The sequence below is a fragment of the Neopelma chrysocephalum genome, unplaced genomic scaffold, assembly GCF_003984885.1.
Source record: "Neopelma chrysocephalum unplaced genomic scaffold, ASM398488v2 Primary Assembly neopelma1_381, whole genome shotgun sequence".
In the NCBI taxonomy this organism is placed as follows: domain Eukaryota; kingdom Metazoa; phylum Chordata; class Aves; order Passeriformes; family Pipridae; genus Neopelma; species Neopelma chrysocephalum.
The window spans coordinates 383,230-410,043 of NW_020898045.1; the positions used below are offsets into that span (position 1 = coordinate 383,230).

General features: G+C 37.3%; 1 protein-coding gene across 1 annotated transcript in view; it reads left to right on the plus strand.

Moving 5' to 3' along the window:
- Nucleotides 1-26,814, plus strand: part of SHANK2 (SH3 and multiple ankyrin repeat domains 2) — a 318,764-nt gene that overhangs the window by 36,246 nt on the left and 255,704 nt on the right. Inside the window, exons 4-10 of the mRNA XM_027706520.1 lie at nucleotides 2,673-2,876; nucleotides 4,248-4,319; nucleotides 4,991-5,099; nucleotides 5,357-5,508; nucleotides 6,296-6,463; nucleotides 8,559-8,675; nucleotides 13,219-13,296. Coding sequence (XP_027562321.1) covers nucleotides 2,673-2,876; nucleotides 4,248-4,319; nucleotides 4,991-5,099; nucleotides 5,357-5,508; nucleotides 6,296-6,463; nucleotides 8,559-8,675; nucleotides 13,219-13,296 — 900 coding nt within the window. The remainder of the gene's footprint in view (nucleotides 1-2,672; nucleotides 2,877-4,247; nucleotides 4,320-4,990; nucleotides 5,100-5,356; nucleotides 5,509-6,295; nucleotides 6,464-8,558; nucleotides 8,676-13,218; nucleotides 13,297-26,814) is intronic.

Genomic DNA, 26,814 nt, shown 5'->3' on the forward strand with positions numbered 1-26,814 from the left:
GGAGCTGGCAAACCAGCGCATTCCCTCTGGCCTTGGGATGCAACAAAAAGAATGGAATAAATAGATCCCACATCCGTCAATGCAAAACATCTTTATGTTTCACTGTAGTTCTTATGTGTTTCTGTTGTTCTTTATCATTAAATTATCCCTAATTTTGGGGGTTTTTTTGAAGTTGTTGAAGATTAGAAAAAGTTGACCAGCTTTTCTGACTCAGCTGCTGTTATTTCCTTGTGGTCACTGTGCCATGTACATCTAATAAATTCTTACTTATTTGATAACTAAAGCAATCTGTGTGTAGATTCTGCTGGCTTCATTGGAAGCATAAATAATCACTTTTCTCATTAGTTCCACTTATCTAAATCTGAGACATTTTGGTAGCAAAGTTATTTGGTTATTGATTTGATTTTTACATCATTGATCTCAATTCATTATAAATTACTAATATGATCAATATTCATTTACATTTAATGCATTTTTGTTTCTTGTGAATTACTAAAAGAGCAAGGGCTGTTAATACATTGTAAAATTACTAGTTTCAAAGTGTTTCCATTTATTCTGCCATTGAGGACTGTAACATATTGTAGTCAGGGTGGTAAAAATACAGTAGTAGTGTAGTTACTAGATAACTAATTTTAAAACAAGCCTTTGAACTACTACACAAAAAGAATTCCTCACTGTCTTGTCAGTCCAGTGAAGGTAGTCAAACTCTTATGTCTTGTCCTCATGCTTTAAATGGATGTGCCATTGTCAGATTTGTGGAAAGCAAAGTATTCCAGAAGGTAAATATTGTGTATTACCAATGCAATGTGCATAAACACCATAAAAAAGATTTATTTTCCGTTGAAATCTATTATGAAGAAATCAGAAATTATTTATAATTTTGCCAATTTAGCAGATATTTGGAGATTAGAAATACACACCATTATCTGCAGTGTTATCAAGGACAGATAAAACACAAGTATAGACTGAACAAAATTGAACATGTTGAATTCTCAAGGTGCAGAAGTGGGGGCAGAAGTGTGGGCAGAAGTTACTGTTTTGTATTTTTAAAATCAAAAGAGTGTCATACAAGTCCAAAATTAGTTTGTATCGTGCAAGAAATACTTTCCTGGTGGAAAAAACCCCAAACTTGTAATTTCAAAATTATCTTTGTCTCTTCCTATTTGAATAACATTTCTTATACTCTTTCAGAATGTGTGGATAATGTTAGAAGTTAAGTTCATAACATACCTTGTAACTGATAATTTTGAGAGTTGCTGGAAACTGCTGAAGTTTGTATTGAAGTTTGAATCCATGTAAGAGTCGCGGGGAAAGTGAGGTTCGGAAGGAACACAGGGATTTGAAATGGGATAAGTTGGTATTGTAACTAATGGGATGTTTGTGAATGAAAATACTGTTTATAATCAACTTTCTGTTTCCCTCTCTCCTTCCCTTCAATGTCTAACCCCCCCCCCCACTTTTCACAAAACACCTTGAATTATAAAATATTTGAGGGGAATGAAAACTGTCTCCTATCCAGCTTTATTTGTGACAAAATCTAACATCTCATGTGCTTACATTTGCTCTGATGAATATATAAGAAGGCCTGGTTGACTGCAGTGTTTGCTCAGTTAAAACCAGTTGTAAATTGAAAGTCCTCCATGGCCTGGTTGTACTTTTTACTGCTGAAAAGTTTTGCCACATACTATTGCAACAGCCAAGAAGACACTGTGAACATAGAAAATATTGTGATTTCTGCCTTTGAATTTGCTTCTCAAATTTCCGAATTGAATTATTCAAATGAATTTATTATGTGATTTGTGCCTATGTGGTCAGACATGCCTGCAGAACTCTGTCAGGATAAACATGTTTAGTTGTAAATGAAAGACTAACATTTTCTTATGGAGGGCCTCAGGACTTTAAAAAGATGCCAACAGATAGTGTAGGTAAAGTTAAAGGAAATATTTCACTCTTTATTAAACATCAATCTTATTTGTACTTGTACTTTGTGTACAACTATAATATGGGGAGTAGCAGGGGCCTTCAGAAAAGGCCTCAAGAGTGGTTACTGACATTACTACTGTAGTACCTCATGGAAATGTATTGAGAAAAAAAGATATATATCCATTAACATTTTTCTTCAGTCCATGTGCAATCCCTGCATCCCATATTGAATCATGAGGGGACAGAGAACTGGAAAGGATTTTCAAGTTTTTCACATCCTCTCTTGCTTCACAGTTCTCTCTGTTCCTCCCACAAACTTACCCTAAGATAAATGCAGCAAAACATGAATTAGAATTATTGCCTGAATATCATTTTTTGGGAACAATTCTTGTGGATAAAACTGATTGTCATATCAGAACATCCCAGAATCGAGTGGATAGTTAAACATCTTGTAACATCCCTTTTTGGACAGGTTTTCCGTGAAGGTCCTCTCTCTCTGAAGAAGAATATGGTCTCTGGTATTTTGTGGAAAGACTTGAAACATCCTGTGTTTTCACAGTACTTGTGCATTGGTTATTATAAATGCACATCTAAAATATAATTCTGTTGATGTATGTTTTGGCATGGAATTTGTAGATTTATTGTGTATGTTTCTAACTATTTATTGCATTTGTAAATTTTAGACTGTAAGGTATTGTTTAAATATTTTTTCATTAATTAGTCTTCTTAAAAATAATTTCTCTTTGCAGAAATGCATTAGATTTAACCCAGAAGCTTCAGTGTGGGTTGCAAAGCAACGGATTTTGTGCACTTTGAATCAGAGTTTGAAAGATGTCCTGAATTATGGACTGTTCCAGCCTGCAAGCAATGGTAGAGATGGGAAGTTTTTGGATGAGGAACGACTCCTGAGGGAATACCCACAGCCAGTGAACAAGGGAGTTCCTTCACTTGAGGTATTTATGTTTGCAGTAGTAGGGAAGCAGTTGCTGGATAACCAGCCTTTGCTTTCTCCCAAAGAGAAGATCTTTCTGTCTCAGTGAAGGCTTTTTTCCCTGTCTAGCTCTCTCTGCCATCCTTCAGAGTGCACAGATTTCCTCTGTCTGTCTCCTGGGAAAGCAAGAAGGGAGGAGAGGTTGTGGATGTGGAGCAGTCACGTGTGGGCACTGGAATTTCCCCCCTCTCTGTTGCTCATGCAGCTGGGGATAAACTGGGCAGAACTATTATGGCACTGGAAAAATATGGAGCAGAGCCAGATCACGCAGAAACACACTATAGCAGGAAACTGGGGCATGAAACTGGTGTTTAATTAATTTTGGTGTTGCCTGTATGGTGGTACATCAACCACTAATAATGTGCAGTTAATAAACTTACTCCAGTATAACACAAATTCAAGAGAAAAGAACCAGGGCCCTGAGAAAGCTTTGAGTTTTACATTTTCTAGCAGTTTATTTCAGAGATTCAATCCCTGATGTTCATATTAAAGCTGCAAACAAATTAAATACCCACTTAAATGTTGATTTTTGAAAAAAAATTTTTTTCCTGTCATGTTGTTTCCTGATTGTTTGCAAAATTCTCATTGCAGCAATTCAGGAGTTAAAAGTGTGAAAAGCTGGTGTTAAAGCCTCATTCAGTGCAATCCCCTTGTCCAACAGAAATGTGGCATTCTTTGAATTCTGCATAGGACAATTAGTAAATTATAGTAATAAATTTTATTAGTAGTAAATTTTAACTATGGAACCTCCCCCCATGGTTTTTGCTGCAGTGGTCATAGGGTAGAAATTGCTCAGGGTAAAACGTGAGTTTCAGAAAAAAAAAAAAGAGACAATCCTCTGAACCTCATTCACAAAACAAGTCCTGTTCCACATCAGGACAACTATTCCCATGTTTGTAAAGTTCCTCCTACACTGATTTTTCAGGAATCCTTCTTTTTTTTTTTTAATTTCAGAAATGCTAAACTGATATTTTGAAATGTGTATTTTTTTATTTAACATGCCTTCCCAGTTCTTTCTGCCTGAGACTATAAATGAAAGTGCCTGGAAATCCTCAGGGAAAAGCTCTTCAGTGTAATCCTTGCTTATTTATGTAGATTCTAAAGGCTGATTTCCTCCTCTGATTTTAGTATAGTCATATGAGATATGAATTTTGCTTAAATGAACTGTAAAATTATGATGTTGATATGTTAAGCAGATTGCTGATTGTTGGTGAATATTCAAAATGAAATACCAACCTTTTTTTTTTGTTTAGCCTAAGTCACATGATTGTGGATAAGATCAGAAAATTATGAGTTCTAAGTTTTAAAATTTATTCTTCTTTTCCTCCCTCAGTTTCGATACAAGAAAAGAGTGTACAAGCAGTTCAACTTGGATGAAAAGCAGCTGGCCAAGCTCCATACCAAGGTATTCCCAACTTCCTGGAGAATTTACCAATTGTCTGCTCAGTAAAGTAATGTGAGAAACTGGAAATAAGTAGGAGTTCATTACCAAATGCTGAAAAACAAACAGCTTGTGCTGCCAATTTGTGAATTGTAATCTGGAAACCTTTTCCCATAGAAAAGTTCCCATGCTTGATTCTTCCATATATATATATATATATATATAAAAATATATATATAAAGATAAAGATAAAGATAAATATATATACTGAGAGGTCTTTTCCAACCTAGTTGATTTTGTGATTCTATGATATAAATGTAATTTTAAATGAACCTTCCTTTGTAAATCCAGTGTGCTTTCCACATGCTGCAAAAATGCAGATCTGGGTCTTTAGACCCTAGCTTTGCAGATCAGAATAATAATAATGATCACCAAACACCAGCCTAATTTCTTACTGAATGAATCACTCATTTTTCCCTTAAAACTGTAAAAACAAGACTCTCTTACGTTGACTTTTGAGCTTTGTAAACAATAACTTTTATGGTCTCAGTATAAAGTCATTCTCCAGGAATGTGTGTTAACTACTTTCAGTGGTGTCAATGGGTGTTGACATCAACTGACAGAATATTTCACTTTTAGTCAAAATTTTTATATTTAAAATCAGAGGATGATTAATTTGTCACTCTTTGTTTCAGGCTAATTTGAGAAAATTCATGGATCATGTCCACCATCTCTCTGTGGAAAAAATGACCAAGATGTTGGACCGAGGACTGGACCCCAACTATCATGATCTGGAAAGTGGAGGTCAGAACAATAAAACGAATACCTTGAGTTTGTTAAAACTGAAGTGATTAACAGGTTGAACTTCACGCATCCTTTCCCTTGCCTTCAGAACTCTGGGCTAATGGCATCTGTGTGGTTTTGCTGTCCAGAGGAGATAACTGATAATTTATGGTTTTCTTTGAACAGCATTTTTAACTTGGCATTTTTTAAAGCAAATGTTCTTTATTGTATAATTTTGCTCACCTTTTTCCAAGTACATGCTTTTTTTTTTTCTTTAGAAACACCCCTAACTTTGGCAGCTCAGCTTGACAATACAGTAGAAGTGATAAAAGCTCTGAAAAATGGAGGAGCACATTTAGACTTCAGAGCCAAAGATGGAATGACAGCTCTGCACAAAGCAGCCAGGGCCAAGAACCAAGTAGCCCTCAAGGTAAATGCTTTCAATACCAAAGTATATATTATCTTATTAAAAAAAGATACATAAAGGAGAATATTTTCAGTTAATTACTGTATTATCCTTAGTGGATCCTTTAATATGTCCTTGTGCTTTCTTGTGCCTTTCAAATCTTAGGATTTGCTTTCAATAAAAGGCCTTTTCACTTCTGGTTTTGTTTTTTTTTTAGTAGGAAGAAAAAGGGGTGAAATTTAAGCTTATTCATTGATACATTGGGAAAGATCTGTCAGAGGAAATAGGAATAGAGTTATTGTCACTTACCTCTTTGAAATCAGATGCCCGTGGCCTGGATTACACATTATATTTTAACACAGCCTCTTCTATTTTCTTTTGTATTTTAACAAGTATTCTTAAATCACACTGATAGTCTTGATTAAGCCGTAGGTTTATGGCTTTTGCTCATTTCCTTTTGACAGATACTCAAATAGCATGACATTTTTGATAAAGCACCTTGTAGCTCAAGAGGTGTATGTGATGGAAAGGTGATGTGGTATTTGCAGAATTGAGATTTCTGAACTTAGGGAGAGAATGGAAATTGGACTCATTGCCACTCATTCTTTCTGTGCTATCCCCGTAGATCCTAATGCTTCCAAGGTCATTTCTTCATTAAAAAATTTCTTGCTTAAAATGGGCTGGGGCACAATTTAACAGCTGACAAATAGGTGAGCAAGTATCAACCTTATAAATACTTTTTCAGGTAAAGACCCTTTATAGGTAGAAGTGCCTCCAAAATATATTTTTCACAGTCTGTGATTGCTTTCAGACCCTTTTAGAGCTGGGAGCATCTCCCAACTACAAGGACAGCTGTGGCCTGACCCCGCTGTACCACACGGCTGTCGTGGGAGGGGATCCCTACTGCTGTGAGCTCTTACTCCATGAACATGCCACAGTCAGCTGCAAAGATGAAAATGGATGGCAAGAAATCCATCAGGTGGGAAAGATTATGCTTTGCTTGGAGCTGAACTTGCATGAGGAAATGTGCCATGTTTATTCTATGTTTCAGCACCATTTTGAAGGCCCTTTGGGTACCTTTTAGTCCATGCATTTAAGTACAGAATTTCTTTCCTTTTCTATTTGCTTTTTCTGGTTTTGTTTGTTTGTTTGTTTGTTGGGGGGTTTTTGTTTATTTTGTTTTGTTTTGTTTATTCACTATGCATCCTGCTGTGGTGAATTAGAAGTGGAAACTGTTCCAGTGCAGTTCTGTAACTTTGAAATCCTATGAGTACTGTGGATTTTGTTGCAGAAATTGCACTGGTCGTATTTATGTCATGGACTCTTGAAGTTTAACATCTGGTTTAGCAGCACTTCAGTAAAAGAGTGTAGCTTTTAGTTAGATGCCAGTGTTGGTATCCTTGGCAATGCTTCTTGTGTGTGTGTCAGAGTACTTTCTCCTTTGTCTCTGGTGAACTTTACAGGAGGATTTGTGTTCAGGATCCTGCTGCTGGGATCCTTCAGTTGTTGCACTGATGGATGTTAAACTCTTACAAACTCACAGTTTGAGTCAGTTTTCACTCCTTCTGTGTGTGAAAACTGGGTTCCTAATACTTTTCCTTTTGCTGTTTGGGTTTTCCTTTCCTCTCTTACATACTCAGTGTGTGGCTAAAGTGATAGTGTGCTCTATAATGAAAAATTTTTTTTAAAAGTAACGTTCTGAGATTCGTAAAAACTTATATCTTTGAACTCTTATTGTCTTTTCCAGAAACATCTGAATATTATACAGCAGTTGTGTAAGAATGCTTTATTAATTTCTCTGTGCATAACGATAAACTCAATAATTTACAAAATTTAAAGATTGTAATAATCCCAATGTCATTGCAGCTACTTTATACCTTTTCTCTGTATGGATGAGTTTGAGTAATCATAAAAATTCTGAAGATAAAGACAAGAATTCCCTATTTTTAAAACCCAGCCTCATACACGTAAGGCCATTATTTCTTGTAATAAAACAGAGCTTTCCAAAACCACTCTATTAGTTGTAATCCTAAATAAATCAAAGTTTACACCTGCATTAGGGGCAATCTGTTTTCAGTAATCAATAATCCAAGCATTTCTCAATGAATTAAGAAGGATGGTGATATGATACAGTCCCATATGTTGTTGTCTGTGTGCAGAAGCTGAAGTTACCTTGCATGGCAAGGAAATAATTGCTAGCAAGTATAGTTGTCATTTTGCTAATGCAATCTTTAGCTTTTGGAGGCAAGTCTCTGTGTTACCCTTATACTAAAGGGGAAAGATGGCAGTTCATGTAGGGCCAGGATAGTAATAATAAGGATGTCCTCTGGAAATACCTGTCTCTCTTTGGACTGGTAGCCCTGATGAATGATCTGTCACAGATTGATTTAATTTGTGCACTGACAGTACACTTAATTTTTCTCATCCAAATTGTAGATTCAGTCCAAGTTTGTACCTCCCACTGAATTCAGCAGTAATTAAGTACCCGAGACAGACTCAATAGCTTTCTATACCTCTTTCTCTTAGCCTAAATTCTGTATTATATAGGAATTATGAAGAAGGTGGTCAAGTAAATGAGGCTGATGAATAGAAATACTGAGATTTTTCTCAAACTTATTTGCTAATCAGGAAAGTTTCCAATTTCAGTGATATCTTAGGGGCTTATTTCCAAGTATTCAGGGTCTAACTTTATATTTGTGTGACAGATAAAGTGACTCCTGAAGACTTTTCCCTCTTTTGGGTCAGTACCATGTGTATACTATGTGCCTAGTTGACAGGCAGATAGTCAGATACATCACAGAACCGAGAAGGTTATTCAATTTTGGCCAAATTTCCCTAAATAGAAGGAAGAAGCTTTGGAAATCTGACCATCTTCAGTGCCATCTACTGGGCAACATTCCGAGGAGTAGCAGGACCAAAAACTCTTCTGTCTGTTGCTTGTCACATTTGAGTCATAAATATTAGTGGATAAAAAGTTGCAAATGTAGTATTTCCTTGATCCCTTAAATCACCATCCCCCAAATAAGCGGATCTAAGTTGTATAATAACCAAAATATTAATGAATCTCTGACCAGGCTTGCAGGTATGGACACGTCCAACACCTGGAGCACCTCCTCTTCTATGGCGCAGACATGTGCGCCCAGAACGCCTCAGGAAACACGGCCCTGCACATCTGTGCTCTCTACAACCAGGTGAGACCCTGTGCCCCAGAGTTCCACTGTCCTCCTTCAGTGACAGAAAGGTTCCCTGGGGGAGTTGAGAGATTGTGGAACCATGGAATCGTGGAGTGGTTTGCAGTGGAACGGACCTTGAAGATCATCTTGTTCCAACCCCCCGCCGTGGGCAGGAACACCTTCCACTGGCCCAGGTTGCTCCAATTCCTGTCCAACCTGGCCTTGAACACTTCCAGGGATGGGGCAGCCACAGCTTCTCTGGGCAACTAGTTCCAGTTCTTCACAGGGAAGAATTTTTTCCTAATATCTGCTCTAAACCTACTCTCAGTTTGAACCCATTCCCCCTTGTCCTGGCACTCAGGCTCTTGTAAATAGTCTCACTCCATCTTTCCTGTAAGTTCCCTTCAAGAAAGCAACTTAAGGGAAAGATGGGGCAAGACTGCTGTGCTTGGGGTCCCCTCTGCCTGGCTGAGTGGGGAGGGATGTCTTACTTTGAGGGAAGGTAAGTCCAGTCCCACTGGAAACCAGTGTTGTGAGAGAACAGCACGCAGCCAGAAAAAAAAAGGCCTAATTGAGGTACAAATGCTAAAATTTCCATGTCCATCCACAAAAACAGAGGCTTGGAGAGTTTCCTGTTGAAAAAGTTTACTAGTTTGATGTTAGGTTTTCCTGAGATGCAATTTCCTCACTTTTAATAAATGCATTTGGGATAAATATCCGATTGTTATTGATCTACAGAGGCAAGTTACAGTTAAGAGCAACCCATTATTTTTAATTTGATTTACTTAATATGCAATGAAGTGTTTCAGGTTTTAAAAAGTGGTCTTAAAAACTAGAAAGAATGTAATTAAAAACCTGGTTTATTTGTGTTTTATTCACTGATTACAAATAAGGCTGCTCACTGTAGGTAGCAAGAAATACATATTAAATAGAAAATCAAACAATATATTCTACCAGCTTTTTTTTTTTTTGGCATCATATCTAAATAGTTGTTTCCTATACAGAATTTATTGCTGGTCTGCTGGAATCTAAATTAGAATTAAATAAGAAACAATTAGAAAATACCGTGGAAATGTCTCTGTGGTTTATACAGAAGATTCTTTGCTGTTTACAACTTGTGTAGTAATTTACAAATAATAGAATGATTTAATTTTATAGCATTTTATATTCTCAGGGATGAGATGGGGAGGGAATGAGTTTTACAACTATGTTAAAATTCAACACATATAATATTACATTGAATTAGGAAAGCACGAGATGTGACTGTAAATAGTGAAACATCTGCTTCTTAATTAAATACCATCCTAGTTTTTTCCTAATGTCTTGTCAAGACAGATTCCTCAATGAAGTGTAAAATACCTTCAACCTCTTTAAAAAAAAAGGAATTTTGGGGACAATTTGGCATTTTTCAAGACTACTGACAAAACAAAAATTTTACATTTAGGCTTCACATCGAGATCTTAACATGTATAATTGAAGCATTTATATTGAAAATTATTTTAAAATATTAATTCTAACCTCATTTATTTCACTCTTCCTGAGTAAGAATTTCAAAGCCCAGACCGTAACACATATATAAACTTAAAATCCTGATTTTTTTTTGGTAACTGTTTTATTGCAGTGGCCATAGTTGTTTACAAGACCATACACTTCTAGCAAAGATTAAGCAGTATGAGATCTTCCATAGAATAATTAATAATTAATTAATATAATTCTAATAATGAATTACAATAATCCCATGGTGTGATAGTATTTTCCACACAGGGATGTGTTTTCCTGACCTCAGTGGAAGAAATTGTTCTGTTGAAGATTTTCAGACTCCAATTGAAACTGCATCTAAAAATTTGGAAATATTTTCATAGTGATTAAGCTTGGCTTTGTGAATGGAATTTTAACATCTTATCTATGCAGTCATCTGTCTGTTTTCCTTAGTTGAGTGTATGTGGGAATAAAAAGTGTTTTCGTAAGGCTCTGGGAAGCATAACCTGATTTTTTTCAGTGTTTGGTTTTTTTTTTAATTGGAAGTTGTTATTTGTTCCTGTGGAAGGAACGGTGCTGGCCTTTTCTGGCTGGAGAGGATGGGAAGGACATCAATATCCTTGTTACCTCCAGATTCCTGTAGATGGAGTCATTACCCATTTGATTTTCCCTTCCAGTCTTCCCTGGGGAATTTTCTTGGGATACTTCCTGAAGTTGGTCAGTCTGTTTTCCTGAGTGTCATCTAAGTCCTGATCCCAGTAAACCCTTGGTTTTGAAAGTCATTTCATGGCCTTGCAGTATCTCAGTGCATCTTATGTCTTTGTGTTCTGCAAACAAAAATTCTGAGATGAAATGTGCCCTCTTCACTGAGGGTTGGATTCTAAATGACAATTGTTGTAATATTAAATCAGGTAATTGGCTCTCAGACAACAAATTGAATCTAATCTACTGCCAAGCAAACAGTTCTCTATGAAATTCTTTTTAATCTTATGAAGCCTAGAAAGCTACTACATATTCAGTTTATGATATAATAAATGAACAATACTAAGCTCTCAATATCAGAAGTTATTAGGTTGTCAGAGCTAAAACACGTGCAAAAGGAGTTCTGGCATTTATAGGCAGCACCCTTACAACAGAGAGTTTTAAAATGTGGAATTTCCATTGAATTAGTACAGAAAAGTAATCAAAATAATTTCCAACAGTGCCTTTTTTGCTTATTCTCCCTGATTTATTCCCCTTGATACTCAGCAGATGGGTACAACACAAAAAGGAGAGAGGATGAAGCTAAAAATGCTTCTGTTTGTTTCAAAAGAATAAAGAAAAAATAAATAAGGAAATGAAACAATAAAAATAAGGTTTTTTGGATTTTTTTTATCTTGAACAACTCTGTGGCTTCTGGCAAAACTTTTCTAATCAAAACCATTTAATTAATAAATCTCTTTGCATGTTTTTGTTTTGTTGAAGACAAATCAGTTAAATTTATGGGGAGTTTTTAAATGTGTAATTATTTTTGTTTTGTAATGTTGAACTATTTATTCTGATAATCAAATGAATAATCAGCCAATAAACACAATATATTTCTGAATATAATTATGTCCTTGATCAAAGTTGGGCATTGATCATCCTGTATTTAGAGATACAGAGAACACACCTGAGGTGCAGATTTCAGTGCAAGCAAAGGAGACTATTTCAGTTAATTATATATAATTCAAAAATTATTGTTAACATACCATCTTGAGACAGGATCCAATCTGTTATTTCAGTCAGAAACTTCCTTTCCAGATAACTTAGGGCAGCCCTGGGATGAAGGAAACTTAATGGGATAAAGAATCCAGTGTGGTAAATCAGAAAACACAATGACAAAAATTATTCTCAGTCATAATTGCTGCACATTAACCTGTGACTGAAAGTCTGGTAAATAAGCTTCATTTCTGTCACTTAAACAGCTGAATTATGGGATTGTTTTCTCTGACTGCACATTTGCTGCTCAAAGTGAAAGGTGGTGCATCAAAATACCTCCTTAGGTAGAACCCCATAACACAACAAGTCAAGAAATCCAGAAAGCACAACAAAATTAATAGCAATATTTATGGTTAGGAAATAAAAAACCATTTTGAAATGGGAATTGGTTTGCAGGGGGTCCCAAGAGGAATGTTAAAGATGGCAGGTAGGAAATAAAGTCTATACAAGAATCACCCAGAATTCTGAGAACCCACTCAGAGCCACAGGGGATTTCTGCCGGATTATGGTCAGTCATATTTAATGGCAAGTGGAAATTAGTGACTTAAACAATACACTATAAAAATAAATCGTTTTTAAGGCATTTCCTTTGCAGATTTTCTCAGTTTGGAGGGTCTAAAGCCCAACTTTTCTCTTTTCAGAAGGGCTGCATTTGGTTTGCACTGTAACTCTTAGTATTTTTTAGGGGAAAAGAGGGACAGTAAGACAGGTCAGTGCAGTATCCAGAGATAGATCAAATAATTTCAGGTGTATTAAAAAAAAATTCACACATAACAATTTTAAAACTGAAGATAGGTTGAAAAAAACCCCAAGAAAATAAGTGGTAAAAATGCTTTGTTTAATTTCTAGCAGCAGGGAAGGATATAACTCATCCCAGGAACTGCTTGCTGCACTGTTTTTCCTACAAAATAGGCAAAAACCATCTAGGAGTCAAATTTCATTTTGAAATAACATATTTTCTGCAAAGTCTGATTTGTCAAATATGGAATTTTCTCAGTACAGTTTCTTAAAAAATTAATAAGATGTTTACCTCTTGCATTTCTCCACAAATTTTTTATACTTACATATTGTTTCTAGTCTGATACACTGCTAAGCACCTGAAGTCCTGTTATATTTAAAATACTATTTTAACAACTGAAGTTCTCAGATTATTTAATTTATTTTTGTATCAATTATTTGTATTTTATTTAAATAGTCTTTTATGACTGTATATATACTTTACATGACTATATACCACACAGCAACACATCTCACAGCCTCTTAGCAGTCATAGTCTTTTACTTAAAGACCCTTATTTGCCTGAAGACCCTTATTAACAAGTTTGCTTTTCTCTCATTTCCAGGAGAGCTGTGCAAGAGTCCTGCTGTTCCGGGGAGCCAACAAGGAGATTAAGAATTACAACAGCCAGTCTCCATTTCAGGTAAAAAACCCCAAATATTCCTTTCCCCTTGAAATATTTGGAAGAAAATATCGTGCAGACTTGGTTTTGTGGAGAATTTACAGTGCTCAAGGCTGAAAACAGTTGCAGAGTGAGATAACTCTCCTTTTGAAAACTTTGGCTTTTTGTAGTGCAATAAATGTGTTCTGGAATAGTTAGGAATGAGAGAAAAACACTCTCTTAGCAGGTCTGGTGACACTGTTAATGAGTTTGAGGATTGTGAGAGCTGTTGGTGACAAAGCATGAAATCTTTGGTGTTCTGTGGTTGGATGTGCCTTGCTTTGTGTTTATCTCCAGTCCCATGTAAGACAGATTCAAGATTCCATATAAGAGGAATCCAAGGACTGACTGGGCAGCTTGACATCTATTGGTTTAACCAGAAAAAAGCTCTTACTTCCTTGGATGTGAGGCCAAAGTTGGGCCTTAGTTGGGCTAAGTTTCACACATGGGATTAATTTAATGCACTGTCAGAGGTTGAAGTTGTCATCTATTCTCTCCAAAATAAAATGAAGTCTTCCTTTGGATTAGTCAATTACTAGACCTTTTTTCTCCACTATTTTCTTAAATTAAAGTACTTTCAGAAAGCTTATTTAAAAATCCAAATGGAAGAGAATTGTTTGTCCAAAGGGTTGTCAGGCATGGCTGACACCCCTAAGCCCTTCCTTCTGAAGCAGGATTAATTAGTCTGGATTTCAGGGAAACACTCATAATGCAAATTGATATGTGAGAAATAGGGACAGAAGCTGGAATGTTTCAAAAAAAAAAAAGAACAGAAAAAGTTTTTTTCTGGTTACAAAAACCAGTGATTCTGGATGAATGAAATAGTTGGAATAACTATATTCATGTGGATCTCTGATAACATCTCTGAGTTACAGCCTTTTAAAACACCCCAAGTATTTCTGTATCAGTTTAATTATCTCCCTGTTTTGAAGGTTTTCCAGACCTAAGTTTTACATCTCAAGAGCTTAAGAGTTCCTCTTGCAAATCCCAGCCACATCATGGTTTACTTTTGGGACCATCTTCCCCAAATTGGGGAAACATTTAATTTTAGGCACCATTTTTTGGACTGCTAATAGTTTGCCATCTAAATATATGTCAATATGTCAATATATGTCAATTCAGTAAGTACTGCATAATGCTTATCACTGCACCTCAGAATTATGGAATGATCAAAAAATGGAATAAGAGAAAACCCCAATTATTGGAGAGATGGGTTCCAGAGTTCTCTCTTGGATTATAATATTTTATTTTATTACCTTATATCTTTGAGATTCAATTTTCTTTTTCTTTTAGAATTTTTTGGGAAAGGGTAAATGGCACATAAAAGAGTTTCCATTTGTCTTCTTTGTGCTGACTGCTGCAAAATTCCTGTATTTCCTCTTAGAACAGAAAAATACAGAAGAAAAAGGCAGAAAAAAAAATATTTGTAAAAGCTGTTGCTGATGGTTGTAGGGCATCAAGAAGTGAGGGATGGCTACCAAGAACTAAATATAATGAAGTGAACATGGGAGACAGAAGAAATAATAAGTGAACTATGTCCTATCCATATGGAATAAAATAGTTTGTTATTATTTAATATTTGTTACACTTCTGTTTCTTGTGCTTTTGGCTTGTTGCTCTCCCCCTAATCGGACAGAAGCACTGACATTTAGGTTGGCTTTGTTTTACCCTTTCTGGATCCATGTATTTGTAAAAAGGAAATTACTTCCCATCTTTTCACTCTGTGGAGTCTTCCTTCAGGTGTAGTGGATAAGGTTTCAGTTCTAGTTTTCCTGAGTGGAGTGAGTAGAGGAAACCCTGACTCCAGCACTGCGATAAAGCAGCCTCGGAATTAATTCTTTGCCATCTGTCTGTTGCTGACCCAGTCGATCAAACAGCACGAGTGGAGCTGTTATAAAATTATGCAGAATCCCCTTGAGTTAGTAGGATTTTGCATACTAAAAATGTTTGCTCATGTCATCAGTAGTGAGAAACACCGAGGCAGCTCATATGTACATAGCGAGAGCAGTTGTAGCTGCAGCATCTATTCCTCTGAGTAACCCCCATTATGTTCTTTTCTCAGCAATCTGAAAGGACGATTCTTTTCTGAATTGCTGCTTAGAAAAATGATGATATGAAAACTGTGCTGTTCTGTAAGACAAAAGGATCCAGACATGGAGAAGTTTGTGTGTTGCTTGCAAGGCCTGCCAAGGCTTTGTTTGTTTTGATGAAAACGAGCAGCAGAGTTCGTATCAGGCATTAGTGTCCGATAAATGAGGTGTGATTTTGCCACCAAAAAAACAGATGCGCACAAGTGTTCACTTCTTATTAAAACAAGCATGGCTATACTGGATCATATGGAAGGAAGACAAATGTGGGCTGAACTCTGTGCCACTTAGTTCAGGGATCCCACATTGTGCACTCATCTCTGCCTGGGATCTTGCTGAAATTTTGCTTTTTCAAGGCAGAGTTCATGTTGGAATGGCATTGCCAGGTGTTGAGGACATCAAAAAGCTTGTCTATATTTCCCACTTAAGCACCTAAGGTTTGTTAGCTGCCTCTGCAGGAATGTGTTTCATCCTGACTGAATATTGGAGTCCATTAAGTCAGTAATGTCACCCACAGCTGAAAGTTTGCAGAACGGTTCAGCAGAAATTTTTCTGTGTGTTTGTTTTATTGTATGGTCTTCCCTCTGCTAATAAGTATTAAAATTTGTATGGATGTGGGGTGAACCTCCTCTCTCCATCCTCCCTGTTCATGTTCCAAGTATATCAGAACAATTCCTGCATCACCATCCTCAGTGCAAGTGTGAGAATTTTTTGTGTACTGTGCAATTTGGTGATTACCTAAATAGAGGTAAGATGAAACCTGTGCAATATGGTTATACTATACTGCCAGTTCTGTTTATTAATCACTTATCCATCCCATCTTGGCTGGGTAATCTAAGTTCCTTACATGTTATTTTATTAGTAAAACCTCCCCAAATATCCTTTCAGAAAAGCCATGATATCCTATCACTGTCCATAGCTACTTAGTTTTCCCCACATTTCATGTGCTCCTAATGTAAAAAAAATTGTTGTCTATCTGGCAAACATTAATCCAGTAACTCAGCAATCTCAGTTTTGCAGTGTTTACGAGCTGTTGTAATTCTGGTTTTTGAGTTAAAATGAACATACACCTTGTTTACCATGTTTTTCCTTTTTCTTCTAGTAGCAGCAGCTCTATATGATAATTCATATGTTTTTATATGGGCTATAGAGCACTATTTTAGCCAATAGCACTAATAATAAATGTTTTAAAAGCAAATGTGTTAAAATATGCAGAACTATACTGAGGTGGCATTTAGTGACATCTTTTAGTGGCAGGGTTGCACCTGAGAGTAATTTGTACCTCAGATGTACCTTATTATTGCCCTTTGCTGTCCCAAACCAGCATAGAAAATCAATGTGTTTACATTACATAGATGACAGGAGGAGCAGCAATCTTCTGCAGGTAGAATTGTTCCTTTCAGTGTGTTGGCTGCACATCTATTTTCAATTGCTCATATTTTTGCCAGATTTGAATCATTTGAGATTAAATGTTCCATGCCTGGTGTCTCAGGCAACATTGTTCGGAAAAAAACCAAAATGATTCAGCTATTTCAGAGTCTGGGTGAGGGAAAACATGTGTTGTTTTGCTCCTGCTGAAAAGCTCTGCTGACCCACCTCTCCTTGTCCCATCTGCCCTGTTGTGTTGTGTTGTGGTGTTTGCTTTTGTTTTCTTTAATTGCCCTGCACTCCATTGGTGTTCTCCTTGTTAAATCCTGGCACTGGGAAGTGGTTTGAGTCTGACTCAAATACAGGGGCTCCAAAACCAGATTCCAGATTTGGAAGCTGAGCTGGCCTGGGGGTAGAATAGACAGACACAACTGGGAATGGATAAGTCGATGTGGAGCATGGAGATGGGTGAGACAACACGAGACTGGCTGGGAGGCCAAGCCCGAAAAAGGAGAGTGAATGGAGCAAGATGAAGGTTGATAAATGGTCTTTGGGAAATTTTTAGTCATCAAGGGCAGAAGGGAATAAGATTAAGATTAGAGGGGATATTGGGACTGTGTGAAAAAAGGGAGTCTTAGCTGGGTAATGATGGTGGGGATGAAGCCTTGAACTTGGAAACTGGGAAGGATGGGGCTGTCTCAAGGTGGGTGGGTGTGTAGTGCTCCCAGCCTTGCTGGTGCTCTGTGAAAAAACAGCCTTGTTTAATATCCAGCATATCACTGGAATGGCTTCCCAAACCCCACTTTTGATTTAGGTTTTTGCACTTTTACATTTCCATCTTTTTGATGAAATTTACAGGCAAAGGACAAGAAGTTGTTCTCAGGTGGTTTTTGTCTTACTTATTTTTGAAGGGTAAGAAAGCTAATTTTAAAACTAAAAACCTCTACTCGGTGCCTCAAAAAAGCATCTTTACAAATATAAAGCAATGCTTTCTCTCATGATGTTAAACTATGTAACTGTTGTGTTAATGGAACATATGAATTACACCAGACTTTGTTTTTGCCAGGTGTTTATTTTCCTCCTCATTCCTCTCCTGAAGCACCTGTGTGAAGGATGCATCACTGAATATTGGGTATTATTGGCAACAACTATAGCTATGATCTCATGATGCATTCTGCCTTTAGTCAGACTTCAAGCTTTCTCCAGCTTTTGTTCTGATTTGAGTCAACTAGTGGAATTTATTCATGCTTACTTTGGTTAGTTTATTTTTCAAATCTATACAAGTGACTGTCCCAGTACAAACCATGGATTTTTCCTTTAAAAATAAAAAGGTATGTGAGCATATAGACATACTTAACACAATAATAATAAAAACAGGGCTCTCATGGTGATATATCCAGACATAACAATGATTAATTACGATATGGTTTCTCATCCCTTACCTTGAAGTGTTATTTATACAGAGAAACACATGTTCTCCTTTGAGAAAACATGTTTTTTTGAATTTTATACCTTGCCTCGGGAGCTTGTGTACGCATCAGCCTTTGTGGTGCTGATATGGTGTCTGTTTGGGTTTTAGGGGAAATTAGCATTAGGCTATTGGGGGAAGAGCTGGCAAATGAAATATTCCTGAGGATATCAGGGATGTTCCAATATACAAGATGTTCCAACAGGAAAGTACACTGATAGCAAATTAGAAGTGACCTCAAGTGTCAGCAGATCTTGTGCTGTTGTCAATATAGAAGTACTGACAGCCTCTTAAGCAGTGATTCTCTTTACTGGCACATGAAGTACAATCACCAAGGGTCAATATTTATATATATATTTATAAATGTATATATATATGGTGACAAGAAGGTAACCTAGCACAATGTCATACTCTTTCTGAAAACATGAGACAGTAAAGATGCTTTCTATAATACTTCTGAATATAGATTGTACTTTTGAAAAGTCAAACCTCAGCCTAAGAGGCTTTTATGATACTCTTACTTGATAAGGGAAGAGGATACAGGAGTAGAAAGATACATATGGGTCCAGAATGGAGTTAAATCCATTCACTTTGACCCAGTGATGGTTTGCATAGTGCTGGCTCATCACTCCTAACCTTTGCCTTAACCCTTTTTCAGAAAAGCAGCCAAATGGGAGTAATTTGGTAAAGCATAAAGAAATTAAATCACATGATTATCTTTTATTGAGCAAAGCAAATATTGCCCCACTTGGAGATCCTAAAAATACTTACTGCAGATTGTCCTTTTTTTCGCCACCTCATGGAGGAGTCTTCATGAGACCATCTCTTGTGTTGTGTTCCACGACCCTTTTATTCCCCCTTTTACCCTTTCTCTCCCCACTCACTCAGGGGTGTCCAGCTCTCATGCTTCAGGTGCTCCCATATGCAGTACAATTTCCCTGGATAAAACACTGTCTCTGAGCCAATTTGCTGGGTTTTCACCAAGCTTCTGAAAGCTCAGAAGCAACTGACACCAAATTGTTAAAGGGAACAAATTAAGTCAACTAATTTGTAAGGGTCACTCCCAGTTCCTGCCTCAAAGTTTAAGAAAGGCTGGTCTGTGATTGAGACATGATCAGTTGTCATGGGTGAAGTTGCAAGAGATTTGTATGATCTTAATTTAAACCGTGTCATTTTAGATATTAATACCATTCATATAACAGGCAATGGAGATTTGAATAATCTTAATTTAAACAATGTCATTCTGAGATATCAATACCATTCATGTATGTGGTGGGATCATCTCTTTGCATGACTGTACAGACTGTTGAGCATTAATTTCTGGAAATATCCAAGTGAATTTTTGTTGCTTATAAAAATGGAGGATCTGTGCCTCTAGGACAGACTCAGCATCTTATTTCACTGCCACTTGGAGAGAGCATTCATGGCATGCAGTTGGCATACGCTGCCATCCCACATGCATCTTCATCAGAGTACGTTATTAGCATTGACTACTACTAGATTGTTTCCAAAGGTTTTATTATAGTTAACCCACAGAGTTTGGAATGAATCTACCAAATATATTAGGTAAAATAATCACAGTATCTTATTAACCTGATGCATTTTATCCTAAGGGCTTTCCAAACGGATTTTCGGCCATTTGGTGTAGCAGTTGAAGGAACACTGTGTTATTAAGTGTTTGCAAAATTAACCCCCATAAAGTTTTTACTGTGAAATAGTGGGCAGTATCTACTGCCTGCTGTGAGTAGGAAGACATTTTGCTGAGAGTGTTTGGGGAAGAAGCTGCTAAAGTGGCACATTTTGGCTTTTCCATGAGGGAAGGCTGCCTTGAGAGGTGGGAGCTTTTCCCCTTTAGCAGCACAGACCCATAAACACTTGAGCTGAGCTTTCTGCATAGCCCTACATTTACTGTAATGTCAAGGAAACCACAATCCGGCAAATAGTACACGTCCTCAGCCTTTTTCGAAGAGAGTTCAGCTGAAGAAGATTGCATTTCATGGCTTTTTGATTTAGCATATTATTGGAGGGGCTGAAGAAAATTAAGTCAATTTTGTTGCTGGCTGTGTCTTATCTGATTCATCTGATGCTGCAACCTGGCTTTATCTGCTTTTAGTAAATACTCCTTTGAAATCGCTGCTTGCCCATGTAGCAGTAATAAGGATTATGTAATAACTGGCTTTGGATGGCTCTTTCCAGGCTGAGCTAGATTTTCCCAAAGAATGAGCCTGTAATTGGAAATGTGTGTGTGTATCGCACTTAGCTTTTTCTTTTTAATTTTAATTATTAAAACACAAGTGTAGAAAAACACATTTAGCTTGAGAATAACTTGCTAGGTTGCATTTTAGCAGAGAAGCAGAAAGAAGGAAAGGTTTTTTCTCTACTTTTAAAATAGATAGAAACACGAAATTTCCCAATACATGGAGGAGGCTTAATACAGTCTGTACAAAGGAGGATAACTTAAAAGTCTGAGTTATTTCTCATCTAAAGAAACAGAAGGAAATAAAAGAACATCATGAAGCAGCAAGGTTGGGCCTGGAATGTTATTTTCCTGCATGTTCCTTTTTTTGCTTTCTGACATGTTTTTTGGTAACTTTACTTGACCTGCCACATTCAGTTCAACACTTCCTGTCAAGCTGGTTCTTGTATAACAAGGAATCCTTTTGTCCTAGGAGTTAAGTTGGCATTTCAATGCCTAGAGAGCGAGATGATTTAGGAGTGATTTGCTCCCATATTGTGAGGAAAGAAGTTAACATTTTTTATCTTGGTGTCCATGCAGGTTTAGTTTAATCTGAAGGTATCTCATCATGGGTTATTCACAAATAAGAGTAGCTAAATTTTAAGACTGCAGTTGTGTACATTCATGAAAGTGTCAGTCCAGCACAGAGCCCTGCAGGAAGCTAAAAGGAGGTCATTCAGTGCCGTTGCCTTCTCTTAATTTCGACTCAAATTCACTAAGCTCGTCAGCTCTGGCACCATTTCATGGCTACTGAGCGCCTTCCAGAAGACCCATGGGGACTGCAAAATCTCTTGCAAGCAAAACCAGCATTTTAGCAGTGAAAATGTGCCAGCCCTGTTCTGCTTGTAGTGTACTTTTTTGATAATGCTTAGCTGTATTTGGCTGCACATTGTTGTGTGTTTGCTTGTTTTCAAAATCTTAATTGCTGAAACCTATTTAGGGTAAAATCCCAGTTCCTTTGAAGTGGATAAAAGCCTGCTGAATTTCACTGGGGTGGAAGTGTGTTCCTCACATTTAAGATGGTTTCAAAGCCATACTGTCAACTCTTTCTACCCCTGTATATGCCATTCACTTGAGAGTTGGACTTGGTGATCCTTGTGGATCCCTTTCAACTCAGAATATTCTGTAATTCTGCAATAGGTGATTCTGTAATTCTATATAATGTATTCTACTGAATATGTTTATTTTTAATTAAAATTTCCTGATTTTAGACTATTCTTTTAAGTTGTACAAAATAGCACACTGCATTGTAATGAATAACTTGTATTATGCAAAGTCTTTACTACTAATAGTTAATTTGCTGTAGCTGAAAAAAAGGTGCTCTGTTTTCTGAGTGCAAGGTTTGTAAGAGTTTTGGGAGGCAGAAGCAATGCTTGGGAGGCTGTGGCTGTAAATTTTCTTTCATTCCCTGACCAGAGTGTGGGATGTTCTTGAATTCCCAGCAGTGGCTGCTGCTGCAGAAGACCCTGTGTCATTGCCCAGCTGAGACATTGACCTTGTCCCACCCATCGGACTGAGGCTCCAAGGATTTGAAAAACACTTATATCTTAGTGCTGCTTGTAGCAATTCTTGCAGTTTAAAAACCTAGTCTTTGATTACTATTAAAAATAGCCTGAGTAGCAGCATGAGGTACTCCTCAGGAGGGAAGATATTGAGATTTCTTGTAGAGCTTATGTAAAGGACTGGGAAGTGTGAATCCTCTGACCTTAATACTAAGGCGAAGTGCTCGTGGTGAGCCTTTGTTTAAAAAGTGCTCAAATAATCAAGGGGATGATGAGCCTCAAAGAAACATTGGCCCTTTCCCCATAATTTATATTTTCAGATGCTAAAACTAGTTGTTGAGCAAATGCAAGGTGTCTATTTTAAGCCCCTGCATGTCAATATCTGACTACAGATGGCTCTGTGAATCATAGTTAGAAGAAGGGAAATGTTAGACACTAAGATATTGTTGCTAAGAGATTTTAGTACACAGTATGCTAACATGTGCTGGCAAATTTGGGAACAGTAGCAGCAGCATGCTCTGGGAGAAAAAAATTTCAGTGGGGAAGAAACTATCTTCAAAGGACTATTTAAAGGATAGTAACATTATTGTGCTTTGTTGTATCGAGAACTGATGAAGATGAAATTGTCTTTCAAGCAGATAATGTACAGAAAACATCCAAAAGGTAAAGCTAATCCTGCTATCCAATGAAATAGAGAGTGGAGATTGGAAAGAAAAAAGAAAAAAATTACTTTGGGGTTTAAATTAATCAAGTTGCAAGATTAAAGGTGACGGTTGCTGGTATTTTGCCATCTACTGGACATCAGATATATTAACATACACAGTTCCTTTCAAAATGCATAATATTGAGCTTGTGTTACATTATATAATTAAAAGTGTTAGAGTTCTGTTCAGGAAAGAAGATGTAGGAAAATGCTGAGTATGATTTTTTACTTATACTTTCATAACATTACTATAGAGTAATTTAGGAAAATTGTTAGCATTTTATTGTCCTGGTGGAGAATGTGGGTTACTTCTGCAATTAATATAATTTTTTTTCTGGATATTATTTTAAAAAAGAAATTAAAATTGACTGCTTTTTTTTTAATTCTATCTTATATTATTTCAGTGAGTTTTACTGAAACTTGAGAATGTTACACCTGAAATAAAGCTTCAAGTGGGTAAAATTTAATTAATTAATTAATTAATTAATTTTATAAAACAAAACCTTTCGGTTCCGATATATTTTCAGCAAAAACATTATTAGCTTACTAGATACAAAATATTTCCCAACTATAAACTTCTCAAAATAGTGATTTGTTTCTGACGTTTTTCTAGTTAGATGTATCACTCCTCAACTTCAAAACTGATTGTTTTTTAATGAAGTTTGGGAGCGTAAATGTAAATGTGTGTCTCCATAAGGTCAGCATATGTATCTTCTTGAGGTCATGTTTCATGTCATCCATACTGTAAGTATTCAGGAGCACTGTGAGATAAAGGGAGGGAATTAGTGATATTAATAGTGTATTAATCAAGCATTTTGGTTTTCTTTTTTAATGAGGTGAACCAAGAAACTCAAAGTCAAAAATCCACTGTAATCAATACAACTACAAAACTGTGGGATGATATTTTGCCCTTTGATTTTGCAAAGTAAAACAGAGAATTCATGATTATTCAGCATTTCTGTTTTAGATTACAAGGCTGTTGTAATTGTATAGGATTTCCCAGCTGGTTCAGGAAGAGACCCATTTCGAATTCTTAACCTCTTCTCTAATGGAAAATACCTGAAATTTATGTAGTGATTTGAGCTCAGAACAATGTTTGCCAAAATGTCACATTTTGCTAAGGCATTACAAAGGAAATTTCCTAAGGAAACTGAGGTCCAGATATGTTCTAGTATTTTTTGAATAAATAAACATACTTTCATGTAGGAGCTCTCTGAAATTGCGTAAGGAACCAACAGTGTTTGATCAATACATTTTTCTCCCACATCTATGGAAAAGAAATTTGGAACACAGATTGCTTCTTGCTTTTCCAAACTGCACTCCATCTGTACCATTGAAGAGAGCTATAAAATCTGCATGCTGCTTCTATATGAGAGCAACTAATGCACATACATTTAAGATTTTTTTTTTTTTTGGGAGTCTGCAGAGCACGTTGGGTGGTTTTGTGTCACTATTTATCAGGGATGGAACCTCCCAGCACTTTGTGCTGTATGGTCAGGCTTTTTGGGAACAACCTAATTTTAACTTTCTCATGTCCTTGTGGATGAGTGGTACAATGTGACAAAATTCAAAGTGCTTACAGACTCCAAATAGTCTTTACATCTTCATTTTATTAGGAAGAGCTTTGCTTTCAAGAGGACGCAGTAGAAAAGAAATAAGCTGGACTGTGTTGCCTTTTCGTTGCCCCACAGAAAACACCATTAGATTTTCATATCAAATTACCCAGCTCCAAAGGTTGTGGTTATAATGCAATGGTTTAGGGATTGCCTTGGTATTGGATTATCACCTCTTGATACTGATATTGCAGCTATCGCAGGAATTGTTGATAGGATTTTTGTCTGGAAACTTATGCTTATTAAAAATTATAACACTTTGTATATTTTTAATATTAAAAATCCACATCCTAATTACGATACATGGAGGAGCCTTTCTGGATGTCTTTTAATTAAGGAAGTGATCCCAACCATTCCTTCTAAATTCCCTTGTGTTAATTCCTCACGTGTCTCTGCTGATAGTGAACCCTATTGCATAATGGCTGTGGCTGCTGGAGTGATGTTTCTTCACTGTTATAATGACATAGTCCTCGGTAGAACAAGAAGTAATTTATGATTTTAGAAGTCTGTGGTTTAAGTGGAAAGTGATTTCTGGAGAGTCTTATGGTTACAGTCTTGTTCGTGGGGTTGTATCACTTATTTCTTGCAGTTCCCACTGAAGATGGGAACATATATTGTGGATTTACCTCAGAGTATCCTGTCTGTCACAGAATCGACCAGGTTGGAAAAGACCTCTGAGATCATCAAGTCCAACTCTTAACCCAACCCCGCCGTGGTTCCCAGACCATGGCACTGATGCCACATCCAGTCTCATTTTAAAAACCTCCAGGGATGGTGAATCTACCACCTCCCTGGACAACCCATTCCAATGTTTCATTATTCTCACTGTAAAAAATTTTTCCTAATATCCAACCTAAACCTCCCCTGGCACAGCTTAAGGCCATGCCCTCTTGTCCTATTGCTGGTTCCTGGGAGAAGAGACCAACCCCTACCTGGCTCCCCCCTCCTGTCAGGGAGCTGTAGAGAGTGAGGAGGTCTCCCCTGAGCCTCCTCTTCTCCAGGCTGAACAGCCCCAGTTCCCTCAGCCTCTCCTCACAGCACTTGTGCTCCAGTCCCTTCCCCAGCCTCGTTGCTCTCCTCTGGACCTGCTCCAGCCCCTCAATGTCCTTCCTGAACTGAGGGTCCCAGAACTGGACACAGCACTCCAGGGGTGGCCTCACCAGCGCTGAGTCCAGGGGAAGAATCACCTCCCTGGTCCTGCTGCCACACTGTTCCTGATCCAGGCCAGGATCCATTGGCCTTCTTGGCCACCTGGGCACACTGCTGGCTCCTGTTCAGCTTCCTGTCCATCTGCATTTCCACTGGCTGAAGTCACATTTTGTCCTGGGATGGAGTTATTTCCTTTAATGTACAGCATCATACCTGAACTCGTTGCCATTTCAAGCTCTTGAAAAACAATCATTTAATAAACACTCCTGCGTAGCAGAGACAAGGGAAGGGTGAACACATCAGTCCTGAAGGAAAGAATAATAAAATGCAATTTTCTCAGAAAGGGAAATTGTTTGGAAGAGAAGAGGGAGAAAAAGCAGTTGGAGAGTGCTGATTTATGTGCTTACTGAAAAATGCAGCTACAGCCGTGCAGCCCAAACAGCTCCCTCCACTCCCCACTTGGGCAAAAGATTTCAGAGCTTTGGGTCTCTCCTGGTTTAAGATTTAAGCATGTGCTGCAGCCTGGATTGAGTGAAACATAAATGAACTAAGGGATACTCTCCACAGTCCCATGTATAAAGTTTGTCAAAGTTCATTACCTGGATTTAGGAGGGGGCAACTTCAAATCCTGTCTTTTTTGCTGTTGTTTCTCCTTAGGTGGAGCAGTTTGTTCCAAAGAGTGATAATGTAATTTAGTCTTGGGTTTTGCCTTTCAGGGACTAACCCATAAAGCTCTAAAATTGTAGTTGTTAACAGGCTACAAAGATCATGCTCTAATTTAATATAATCTCTACCTGTGACACGTTTCAAGGGGAGGAAAAAATCAATTGTGAAAGGTTAGTGCCAGGTAAAGTGTATATATAATTTCTGGTTTCCCGAAAGGAATAAAACCCTGCGTTAATTTTGATCAAAAAAATTGTAAATACTTGAATGTAAGTAAATTGATATCTTGACAACTGCATTTACGAGGCTCAGTCGGTGAGTCAGTGCTACTTATCTCTGATCCAGAGTCTGAAAACATCATGAAACTCTGTCACGCTGAGACCTGTAATGGGACATCTGGCCGGTTTCACTGTTTACACACAAAGTAGTTTTATTTGCCATTATTTAAACTAAATGTCTTTGGGGAATAAGATTCAGGAGAGCAGAACTAACCAGATGCCTCAGGTGTTTAATTTCTGAATTGACTTTTGAAAGCCAGCTTAAACAGTGCCTGTATCCAGAGGGAATGTGAATATCAGAAAACCAGGGTTGAGAATAATGTTATGCCAGGAGAAAGAGACCCCTTCTTCAGGTGCCTCACCAGTTTTGGGGGTGTCATTCCCTGTCCAGTGCTCTATGCTGGACTAGCAATCCTGAGATGCTTCTGTGTCC